The sequence below is a fragment of the Mustela lutreola genome, chromosome X, assembly GCF_030435805.1.
Source record: "Mustela lutreola isolate mMusLut2 chromosome X, mMusLut2.pri, whole genome shotgun sequence".
Taxonomy (NCBI): Eukaryota; Metazoa; Chordata; class Mammalia; order Carnivora; family Mustelidae; genus Mustela; species Mustela lutreola.
In genome coordinates, this window is record NC_081308.1 from 57562572 (window position 1) to 57575295 (window position 12724).

General features: G+C 40.5%; 1 protein-coding gene across 3 annotated transcripts in view; it reads right to left on the bottom strand.

Annotated features, from left to right (window-relative positions):
* Nucleotides 1-10062, bottom strand: part of ZC4H2 (zinc finger C4H2-type containing) — a 67652-nt gene extending 57590 nt beyond the window's left edge. The window contains exons 1-2 of one of the 3 annotated variants that reach the window (XM_059157805.1): nucleotides 9881-10016; nucleotides 8988-9043 (exon numbers count right to left, since the gene is read on the bottom strand). Coding sequence is in view for 2 of the 3 variants with exons in the window: in XM_059157807.1 (XP_059013790.1) it covers nucleotides 9881-9933 (53 nt within the window). In the remaining variant the exon portion in view is untranslated. Of the gene's footprint in view, nucleotides 1-8987; nucleotides 9044-9880 lie in introns of all 3 variants that reach the window. The other 2 variants (XM_059157807.1, XM_059157806.1) reach the window with 2 other exon arrangements.
* Between the last annotated feature and the right edge of the window lie 2662 nt (nucleotides 10063-12724).

Genomic DNA, 12724 nt, shown 5'->3' on the forward strand with positions numbered 1-12724 from the left:
TTCCTTAATATTAGGTCTCAACAGTAAGCCTGGGAGGAGGGGCAAGATGACAGAGAAGTAGCAGACCCTGTTTCAACAGGTCCCCTAACGTGAACTAAATATCTACCAGAACTCTCTGAAGACCCATGAAATCAGCTTGAGATGTAAGATTATCTTCTGGATCTCTAAGGGCGCAGAAGACATGAGTGGAGAAGTAAAGGGGAATGAGAACACTCAGACAGATATTGGAGGATAAACAGAAGGGGGAGGGAGCCACCAGAAGTGACCCATTGGAAAGTAATACCCCAATAAGAAAGTGCCCAGTGACTGGGGAGCAGCATTAACTTGGAGTCTAGTTAAAAGCACTCAAAAAGAGCAAAAGATCTTAAGGGGCACCTGGTGGAATCAGATGGTCATGGGCACGTGCCTTAGCCAATGATCCCAAGATGGTCACCAATGGAGACCACCTGTGCCAGAGAGAGTCCGGCAGGGCCTCCAGTCCCTGGGCCCTGAGCCTGAGACTTTCTGCTGCTTACACCACTGCTCAGCTGGGTGCACTCCCACCCATGCCTAAGAGAGCCTGATGTGAGGGCCGGCTGGCACTCTCTAGGATGGCAGCCTTCGATGACTAGCTGTGCCTGAGAGAACCCAGCAGTATCTCCAGTCTGGATCCCTCAGCCGACAGCCTTCCCTGACTCGTGCAACTACTGGGTCTGAGCAAGCTCGGTGTGGGCCTGGACTCCAGACAGCAGTTCCAGCAAAGGCAGCAACCAGAAACAGGCTCCCTGGACCAATATTGCTCCTGGTTTTAGTGGCATGGGGGTGCAGAGACAACTGGGGGCCTTCAGGTGACCACTGGGATGGTGGCTGGGGGTTCACACCATCTGTGGGAGGTTGCATTGTTCAGTGGACTTTGCAGAGGGGGAGTCTGTGTGTTCTGGATCACCCAGAGGGGAACATTCTGAGGATTTTCTTGGAGGCAGAGGTCTGGGTGCAGACAGATTCTTTCTTTGCTTTGATCCTCGGAAAAGCCACAAAACAAAGAACAAAAACCTGAAAAACCGTTTTCTACAGAGCCCAGCCCTTTGATAACCTGCAGGGTAACTCAACCAAGCAAGACTGACAGGAGAATGAAGCAGCAGGTACCTCCCCCAGAAGACAAGCCAAAAGAACAAGAAGGCAACCACCACAGGGTACCCATAAAGCATAAACCCCAACATCAGGAGGAAACAACATATTAAGCTCTAGTATCGCCCTAAAATCTGTATATTTCATAGATACAACTTATATATTTTTTAATCTCACAATTCTTGTTCTTTTAATTTTTTTAACCTACTTACCATTAAAGCTAGAGGTTTAATACAACATATTCCTTAATAACTTTTTAAGTTGAACTTTTTCATACATATACCTATGTATCTTTTTCTTTTTAAAAATATACATATAGATATAAGCTTCAAGGTAATCATTTTTCCCTATTCAATACTACCACTATATATAAACCAGTTTCAATTTCCCTGTATCTTTGGAAAGTTGAGTCCTTTGACAAAGATATTAAGATACACCCAGGAAGAAATGAAATAACCTTCCTTGCCCACATCGAGGATTTATAACCACCCTTGCATTTTATTCTTCTGTCAGTGTTTATGTGTATTTGTTGTTGTTCTGGTATTATATAAATCTTATTCTTGGGTTCATGTTGGCTGGGTTCTTCTTTTTTTCTTGTCATTTACCTTTGTCATCTTTTTGTTTGTTTGTTTTTGTTCATATACCTTATAAATCATACTTTTAGGGCTCATTTTGGCTGATTTTTCTCTTTCTCTCTCTATTTTTTTTTTCCTTCTTGGTAATGACTTCCGATTACTCTGAAACTTTCCAGGGTGCACCTTGCCTAGATCGTGGTTGATATACTCAGCTTTACAACCCCTCAACCACCTCTCATCAAAATGAACACCCAACAGAGGAAAAATTCAGAGACTGTGCCCTCTGCCACAGAACCACTGGATATGGATATAAACAGTATGTTGGAAAGGGAATTCAGGGTAACAATTATCCAGGCAATGGCTAGGTTGGAGAAAACCATGAGTGATAACACAGAGTCTCTAAGGGCAGAAGTGAGAGCTGATCTGGCAGAAGTTCAAAATGCTATCAATGAGATCCAATCTAATCTAAATACTCTAACAGCTGGGATAACTGAATCAGAAGATAGAAGGACAAACTGATAGAGAAAAAGGATCAGAAGGAGGCCTAGAACAAACAGTGTAGAAGCCACAAAAACAGAATTAGGGAAATAAATGATGCCATGAAACATTTCAATGTCAGAATTATTAGGCTCCCTGAGGGGGTGGAGAAAGAGAGAAGACTAGAAGATATAGTTGAACAAATTCTGAACATGAAAATTTCTCCATTCTGGGGAGTGGAATAAATGTTCATGTCCTAGAGGCAGAAACACCTCCCAAGATCAACAAATCTAGAAAGACCTCCAGAAACTTGACTGTGATGTTCACAAATCATAATTTTAGAAAACAGGTCCTAAGGGCAACTAGAGGGAAGAGATTCCTTATGTACAGAGGAAGGTCCATCAGAATAATGTCAGACCTGTCCACAGAAACCTGACAAGCCAGGAAGGGCTGGCAAGACATACTCAGGGCACTAAATGAGAAGAACATGCAGCCAAGAATACTTTATCCAGCAAGGCTGACATTCAAAATTGATTGAGATAAAGAGCTTCCAAGACTGGCAATGGTTAAAAGAGTATGTGACCACCAAGCCGGCACTATTAAGAGGGGTTCTATAAAAAAAGAAAGAATACAAGAGTGACATAGAACAGAAATTTACAAAGACAATCTATAGAAACAAGGACTTCACAGGCAACACAATATCAATAAAAACTTATCTTTCAATAATCACTCTCAATGTGAACAGCCTAAATGCTCCCATAAAACAGCACATGGTTGAAGACTGGATAAAACGACAGGACCCATCCACATGCTGTCTACAAGAGACACATCTGGAACCTAACCATTCATCAAGACTGAAATTGAAGGGATGGAGAACCATCTTTCATGCCAATGCACCTCAAAAGAAAGCTGGGGTAGTGATTCTTAGATAAATTAGATTTTAAGCTGAAGACTGTAGTCAGAGATACAAAAGGAGACTACATCATTCTTAAAGGGTCTATCCACTAAGAAGATTTAACAATTGTAAATATTTATACCCCCAAAATAGGAGCAGCCAACTATGGAAGCCAACTGTTAACCAAAATAGTCATAATTACATGAATACATTAATTGTAGGGGTACCTTAACATGCCACTCTCAGTAACACACAGATCATCCAAGCAGAAAATCAATAAAGAAACAAGAGCATTGAGTGACACATTGGACCAGATGTACCTCATAGATATACACAGAACAGCTCACCCTAAAACAACACAATGCTCATTCTTCTTGAGCACACATGGAACTTTCTCCAGAATAGACCACATACTGGGTCAAAAATCAGGGCTCAACTTATACCAAAAGACTGAGATTAATCCATGCATATTCTCAGACCACAACGCTTTGAAACACAAGAAAAGTTTTGGAAGGAATTCAAACACTTGGAAGCTAAAGACCATCCTGCTCAAGAATGTTTGGATCGTCCAGAAAATCAAATAAAAACATAAACAAGTCATGGAAACCAAAGGGAATGAAGACACATTGGTCAAAAACCTATGGTTTACAGTAAAGGCAATCCTAAGTGTAAATACATAGCCATACAAGCCTCACTCAAAAAAAAAAAAAAAAAAAAAAAAAAAACCTGAAAAATTCTGACTACACCAACTCTCTTTACACATTAAAGAACTGGAAAATCAACCACAAATTAAGCCAACCCTATGCACAAGAAGGGAAATAATTAAGAAACTAGACTTAAATGAATAATTTAACTTAATTTTTAAAAATTAAGAAACTAGAGATACAGTAGAAAACATCAATGAAGCTAGAAGCTGGTTCTTTGAAGGAATCAATAAGATTGATAAGCCACTGGCCAGACTAAGTCAAAAGAAAGAGACAGGACACAAATTAATAAAATTATGAATGAAAGGGGAGAGATCACGACTAACACCAAGGAAACAGAAACAATCATCAGAAATTATTATCAACAATTACATGCCAATAAGTTAAACAACCTAGAAGAAATAGATGCATTTCTGGAAACCTATAAACTTCCAAGATTGAAACAGGAAGAAATTGACAACATGAATAGACTGATATCTAGTAATACTAGTTTCTTTTTTTTAGATTGAAGCAGTGATCAAAAACATCTCAAAAAACAAAAGCCGAGGACCTGACGGATTCCCTGGGGAATTCCACCAAACATTCAAAGAAGGGATCTGTATTTGAGGAACTACAGAACACTAATGAAAGAAATTGAAAAAGACAAAAAGATGGAAACGTATTACATGCTCATGGATCAGAAGAATAATCATTGGGTGTGCCTGGTGGTGGGTATTAAGAAGGGCACATATTGCAGGGAGCACTGGCTGTGGTGCATAAACAATGAATCTTGGAACACTGAAAAAATAAAATTAAATTAAAAAAACAGTAGGGTTAAAATATGCAGTAAGCTATGTTGTTAACAGATGTGCTCTCATCAAGGCTTGTTGTTCCATTTATGGACCACAGGCAGAATAGATTCAGAATAGATTCACAATAATTCTTTTTTTTTCTTTTTTTTAAAGATTTATTTATTTATTTGACAGACAGAAATCACAAGGAGGCGGAGAGGCAGGCAGAGAGAGAGAAGGAAGCAGGCTCCCCACTGAGCAGAGAGCCCAATGTGGGGCTCGATTCCAGGTCCCTGGGATCATGACCGGAGCTGAAGGCAGAGGCTTTAACCCACAGAGCCACCCAAGCGCCCCCCCCCTTTTTTTTTTAAGATTTCATTTATTGGTTTGATAGAGAGAAAGACAGCAAGAGCAGGAACACAAGTAAGAGGAATGGGAGAGGGAGAAGCAAGCTTCCCACTGAGCTGGGAGCTAATGCAGGGCTCGATCTCAGGACCCTGAGATCATGACCTGAGCCAAAGGCAGATGCTTAATGACTGAGCCACCCAGGCACCCTGATTCAGAATAATTCTTAAGGGCACTAGAATCTTCAGAACAGTAAATGAGCCTTGCCTTCAACTTTAAAGTCACCAGTTGTATCAGCCCTTAACAAGAGAGTCAGCCTATTTGAAGCTTTCAAACTAGTCACTGACTTCTCTCTAGCTATAGAAGTCTTAGAAGACATCTACTTCCAATATAAGGCTATTTAATTTACACTGAAAATCTGTTGTTTAGTGTGCTCACATTCATTAATTATGTTAGCTACATTTCTGGATAACTTGTTGCAGCTTCCACATCAGTACCTGAGCTGCTTCCCCTTATACTTCTCTGTTATGGAGAAGACTTCTTTCCTTAAACCTCATGAACCAGCCTCTGCTAGCTTCAAACTTTTCTTATGTAGTTTTCTCACCTCTCTCAGCCTTCACAGAAATGAAAAAGGTTAGGGTCTTGCTCTGGATTTGGATTTGGCTGGAGGGAATGTTGTGGCATATTTTAGGTTCTATCCAGACCACTAAAACTTTCTCCATATCAGAAATAAGGTTGTTTTGCTCCCTTATCATTCACTGGAGCAGCATTTTCAACTTCTTCAAGAACTTTTCCTTTGCATTCCCAACCTCATTTACTGTTTGTCACAACAAGCCTAGCTTTTGGTCTATCTCAGCTTTTGACTTGCCTTCAATAAGTTTATTAATTAGTTTTTTATTTAAAGTGAGAGATGTATTTCTCTCTTGAACACTTAGATATCACTGTAGACTTATTAATTGGCCTAATTTCAATATTGATATGTCTCATGGAACAGGAAAGTTCAAGGAGTTGGAGAAAGATGGAAAACAATTGGGCAGTTGAGCAGTCAGAACAGACATTTACTGATTAAGTCCATCATTTTATATGGGTGCAGTTCAGGGCAACCTGAAACAATTACAATAGTACATCAAAGATTACTAACCACTGATCACCAAAACAAATATAATAATAATGAAAAAAGTTAGAAATATTACAAGAGTTACCAAAATATAACATGGAGACTTTAAGTGAGCAAATGCTATAGTAAAAATGTCACACAAAATCTTGCTTGATGCAGAGTTGACACAAACCTTTAATCTGTAAAAACAAATCAAAACTATCTGCAAAGTACAATAAAATAAGGTACCCCTGTTTATACTTCCAAAATGTGTTTTCCTTTCTTAAGTGAGGAAAACTTATTGTGTATAGATATGCATGCACTAAGACCTGGGTGAATGTGTGCATATGAATGGCATGTGCAGGATAAGGAGATATTAGTATGCATTTGAGGAGCTGGTGAAGGGCTCTACTTCATCTAGTGGTGGTTGCACCTTGTCTGCCTCATAGCTTATTTTCTTCCCTCTTCTCCATCTCCTTTCTTTTGTTCTAATCTCCTCATCCCCTTTCTACATATCTGCATGCTCCCTTACCACCAATTGAAAGCCTAATGAATGGGCTGGCAAAACAGATCAGTGTGAGATTTGGGGCCTGTGGTCTGAAGCACAGTATTGGGAGTGTGGTTGAGATTGGGAGGAAGGACAGGGCTGGATATGTGGTCAGAGTCAGGAGTGGGGAATGGCCTGTGGTTGGAAAATCTATTCCTAAAACATTTTCCATTTCAAATTCTACCATCGGTATGCATGAACACTGAGTATGAATGTGTTTATTTCTGGTCCTGGTCTGAGGGTCTGTCTAGCTTCTAGCTTGTCTTAATTAGTTCTTTTGGTGATGTTGCCATAATCACTGCTACTTAAGCTCAGAAGTGACATTATTATTATTTTTTAACAGAAATAGGCTGCTCTGATCATAACTTCTAGGGATTTGAGACTGTAAATAATAGTTAATGTATCAGCATTTGTTAAAATATGTATGCCACATGAATGGGAGAGTATATTCTCTCTTCCTTTCCTAGCTCTATGACCATAAATAGGTTATATTACTTCTCTGAACCTCAGTGTCCTTACTGTATAATGGGGATAATAATTCCTACCACAGATTTTCACTAGGAAGAATAAATATAAATGAGCCAAGAGCTCTGAAATTAGATGATCAATAACAAATGTGAGCTCCTTTCTCCAGTTCCTTCTACCCCTTCCCCTACACTACTTCTTTCCCCCTCCCATACATGTTTACCTTTCCCATGTGTGAACATCAAATATGTATTTATAGTACTTTCCCCACTTTAAATTCTTAAACCAACTGATGTAATCTCTGTATATTACTGCAAAATTGTCTAAAGCAAACTAATTTAAATGACTTTTGGGCATACATATTTAGAATTGTTATGTCTTCTTGGTGGCTTGACCCTTTCTCATTATGTAATATCCCACTCTGTTCCTGGGATTTGTCTTTGCTCTGAAATCTGCTTTATTAACATTAACATTAACATAGCTGCTCCTGGTTTCTTTTAATTAAAGTTTCCATAGTAATTTTTCCCCAACTTTTACTCTCAGCTTACCTATATCATTATATCTGAAGTGCATTTCTTTATAAATAACATATGGTTAAATTTTTTTAATCCACTCTTTCACATCAGTGTATTTAGACCATTTATATGCACATAATTATTGATATGTTAAGGCTCAGCCTGCCATTTTAGTTACCTGTTTGTTCTTCTTAGTTTTAGTTTTTGTTTTTGTTTGTTTTGGTTTTGTGCCCTGCTTTTCTGTGGGTAGCTTGAACACTTTTTAAAATTCCATTTTGAGTTATCTATAATGTTTTTGAATGCATGCATCTCTTTGTACAGTTTTTAGTGTTTCTTCTTATTACATTATGCATGCATAATTTATCACAGTCATCTAATGTCATCATTGTATCAGCTCAAGTGAAATATACAAACCTCACCTCCCTTTACACTCCTCTATTTGTGACATGAATATCTTAAATGTTTACATACACTGAGAACCGCATGAGACAGTATGATAACTTTTGATGCAGTCATCAAGCATAATTCAGACAACTCAAGAGGAAAAGACTTCTTTTGTATTTACCCATGCTTTTTCTCACTGTATTCTTCCTTGTAAATGTCCTTTTATTGTTTATTTTGTATTTGAGGAACTTACTTTAGACATTCTTATAAAGTAGACCTCCTATTGATAAATTCCCTGCTTCAATTCATTTCAGAATGTCTTGATTAATCCTTTTGTTCATATAGGACATTATCACTGGATATAGGATGTTGGGTTTCATTTGGAATTTCATTCAGGGTTCATGATTCTCTTCCTTCAATACTTGGAAAATTTGTGTCACTTTCTGCTAGGACCTCATCACTGACTGATAAAATTTTTCCCCTGAAGGTATAGATAAAGTGTTGTTTCTTTTTTGTTGCTTTCTAAATCTTTTCTTTGCCCTTTGTTTAGAAGGTTGATTATGATGTGTCTTGGTGTGAATTTTTTCACATTTTCCTGAGAGTGTTTGCTTTGCTTGTTGAATCTGGAGTTCATGTTCTTTGCTCAATTTGAGAAGTTTTAGCCACTATTTCTTTAAGTACCTTCCTAGTCCTGATTCTTTCTCAGGACATTTGCGGAAATAATCAATAGTGGGTCAATGAACTGTGTACACCAGGTGCTCAATAAATAATAGTTCCCTTCCCTTTATACCCTTGTAAAAGTAGAGATGCAACCTTTCAAAGGACAAAAAAAAGCTCAAATGCTTCCTTATACTCACATGTGTGAGTCTCATCAAAGACATTTACTCCAAGGGTTAAGCTTCTTGTTCCAAGGTCTTATTTCTTAAAGAGGCACACTTGATATCCACATCATTTCCCCTAGGTTCCATGAAAGCACTAAAGGGAAACTGTCCAACCCAGTCCACCCTCAGAATGAGGGTGGAAGCTGGGGTCCTGGATGGGGGACTTGTTCTGGCAAAGCAGAGTAGGTGAAGGAAAACCTGCTACCAGCCCAAACAGTTCACTTACCTGACTACACTGTGTTCTGAGCAAGAACAACATCATCGCCTTGCCACAAGCTGCGCCTGGAAGGAAAGGGTCAGGACGCAGGCAACTCCCACTTTGTTGGCCTGCGCTTCACCTCTGGCGCCCCAAAGCTGCAGCTGAGCTCCCACCATCTGGCACAGCAACCACCTCCTCCGTCTCCATTGCTCCCACCCCCCTTACAGAGCAACGGGTAGGAGAGGAAGAAGGTGGTGAATGTGTGAATGCAAAAAATAATCACGCGCAAGTGCTAGCGGTCCTACTAGCCCCAGCCTGCCAGATACTTCTGCATCCTCAGCTCTCAGTCCCTGGCGGCCACCACCAGCCCAAATGCGCTGTTGCTCTCAAAAGGCTAGGCTGAGCTCTAGGTCCTGAAGTTAATGAAGCTGAAAAAATTCTTTACTCGGAAAGAGAAAGGAGTCACATACACCACGGAGCCAACAAACACTAAATAAATAAATAAATAAATAAATAAATATTTTTGAAAAATGGATCTAAGAATGCCGTCCCCCCAACTCCCACTCCAAGATGAAAAATGCTGTCTTGGAACGACCACCACCACCACTACCACCACCCACAGCCCACTCCCACTCCACCCATACCGTGTTCTCCCCAACCCCCGTGTGTCTCCATCTGGCTTTCTCTCTGACATCTGGCAAATGGTCTCTCTTGGTCAGACTCTCCGCTTGGTTCAGTTCCGACACTTTCCCCCCTCCCTCCCATCCTTGAATTCCGTGAATCTGTTCCTTTCCCGCCCCTCTCCACAAGTAGCTTAACAATAGATACTTTCTGTTGGTAACTCCGCTCTATCCCTCCCGCAGCGGGGGTATTCTGGGGGCCTCAAGGGGTCTGAGGGGGCGCTGCAATGTTCCGCTTACCTGATCTCTTTAATGCTTTCCAATTTACACATGATTTCTTGCTCATCTGCCATGCTTCTCACTCTCAATTTCACGTCCCGAGAAATGTACAAACACACACGACCAGGGATACAATAGACACGGCGCAACCAACGCCTTCGGGCATGGGGCTCTGAGTCTGTGCGGTAGGGATTCAAAGCAGCCTTGGGAGCTGTAGTCCGCAGCTCCAGGACTAGCCAGGCAGCCCACGGAGGAGCGGGACTACAAATCCCAGAAGGCCAAGCGAGATATGCCAGTTTCTCTTCCTGCAGTCACATTTTAGATTAATTTGTCACGGATAATTGTGTCAAAGGTTGTGAGGTGTTCAAGGGAATTAGGCTATTCGACTGGCCCCTGCGGAAAAAATGGGAAAAAATACCTCAGAAGACAACTGCAGAGATAAGAGACACACTCACTCACACCCTTCCTGGGGCCCCTATGCCTACACACTCCCAAAAGGTAACCAGGAGTCCCTAATTGGTGGATGCTGTCAGTCTGCAAAGAAATCCTGCAGAAGAATTCTCTTGAGATGTTGAATGTACTGGCTGCAGCCCGGGAATTAGTAGCTTTGGCATTCAGATGGAGATGAGGGGGGTGGGATTAGAGAAGAGGCGGGAGAGGGAGGAGGGAGCAGCTGCTAAAGCTGGGGGAATGGGGGAGTGACCTAGTTCCTTTCAGTCCTCCATCCATTCTAAAAACAGTTACTGAGCTCAGATCTTTTTATTCTTTTCTTTTTCTTTTTTAAAATTCAATTTGGTGTAGTGTTCAATGATTCATTAGTTGTGTGTAAACTCAATGCTCATAAGATCAGGTGCCCTCCTTTATGCCCATTACCCAGTTACCTCATCCCCCACCCACCTCCCTTTTCCACAGTCCTCAGTTTATTTCCCAGAGTCAAGAGTCTCTCATGGTTTTTCTCCCTCTCTGATTTCTTTCTATTTAGTTTTCTTTCCCTTCCACTATGATCCTCTGTTTTATTTCTTATATTCCACATATGAGTGAAACTATATGATTATCTTTCGCTGATTGACTTATTTCATTTACAATAATCCCCTCCAGTTCTGTCTATGTCAGTGTAAATGGTAAGTATTCATCCTTTCTAATGACTGAGGAATATTTATTGTACATATGAACCACATCTTCTTTATCCATTCATCTGTTGAAGGATATCTTGGCTCCTTCCAGTTTGGATGTTGGAGACAGATTTTGCCAGTCAATGAAGGAGATACTGGTGGGGGGGTGTGGTGGGGAGAGATCATTGGGTGAGGCAAAAATAAATAAAAACAAGTCCTTAGCTTTGAGGAAAAGGAGACTGTAAAGTGACCCATTAATTATAGTACAGTGTTCTATCATAATACAGGAATGGATATGGTGTAACCTGAGCAGAGAAGATGTAAATAGTTTTTAAAAGGTGACTGAGAGGGGCATCTGGGTGGCTCAGTGGGTTAAAGCCTCTGCCTTTGTCTCAGGTCATGATCTCAGGGTCCTGGGATAGAGCCCTGCATAGGGCTCTCTGCTCAGCAGGGAGCCTGCTTCCCCTCTCTTTCTCTGCCTGCTTCTCTGCCTACTTGTGATCTCTGTCTGTCAAATAAATAAATTTTAAAAAAAGTGACTGAGAATTTGCCAGACCATTGAGGAAGATGGGCTTTTCAGGAGAAGGCACAACACATGTAGAAAGGAAAGAACAAGCAGTGTCACAGTATAAGGTTCACATAAGGGGTGTGGAGGTGGGAAAGAGGAGTGGGAAAAGTATTTAGAAAAGGTCGGCTGGACCCAGAATGTGAAAGACCTTGAATGTCACACTAAAGAATTTGGACTTAATCATATAGGCACACATTTATTAAATACACATTTGTTAAATGCTTACTTGTGTGCCAAATAATGCCAAATGATTTTATGTTTCAAAGCATGGGAATAATAAGATTGGAGGGATGTCTTAGGGAGGTGACTCTAGAGGCAAAGTGAAAAAAAATGGTTTAGAGGTGATGAGAGCATGTGAGAAAGAGTTACTCTGAGAGCATAGGCCCAGAGAACCGGGCTTCAGACAAAAAGAGGACTTTGGTTCACTCCCAACTAAAGGTGAATCAGAACTCTCTATTTAGCCCTACTTTAAAGGCTTGTTGTGAGTACGCAGTGAAAACTTCCCCAATGGTACAGAATACAGGGTCTGATATTTTTTAGGTGCTAGAAAAAAGTTAGTGGAATATAAATCTCAGTACATCCTGAATGTCCACATTGATTTAAAGGTATCTCTGGGGGGGGGGGATGCCCTTATCTTCTTTGAATCCTAGACATACCTTTCACAACAAAGAAATTCTTGGCAGTGTCACCCGATACTTTCTTTATGGTCTTGAAGATCCTTGTCATATAGTGCTACTAGCTAGCATTTGAAGACTCTACAGTTAGTTGACCACAAAGACTGGGTCTGAGCTACCCTACCATAGAGTCCAGAGTCAAGAATTGGCCCAAGCCCTGTCTTATAAGAGGAAGGTAAAGGGAACAGGTCCATGTAAATGCCTGGCCTGTATCAGCTAGTGTGCTGAGAGGCGCACGTGCAGTCACTTATTTCATCTTCAAAACCTCTATGAAGGTGGTAAGTAGATTCATCCCCTTTTACAAGGAAGAAAACTGACTCATATAAAGAAAGTGGTTTGGCCCAGGGCCACACATTAAGTTGCAAAACTAGAGCCTGGGCTCACGTTGGACCCAGTTAGCTGTAGATTAAAAAGGGAATATGTATGAAAAAATATGGAGATCAAAAGTAAAATTGGGGTTTTAGATTATGTATTTATGTCAAAAATAAATTGCATTATAATACAAGTTAAC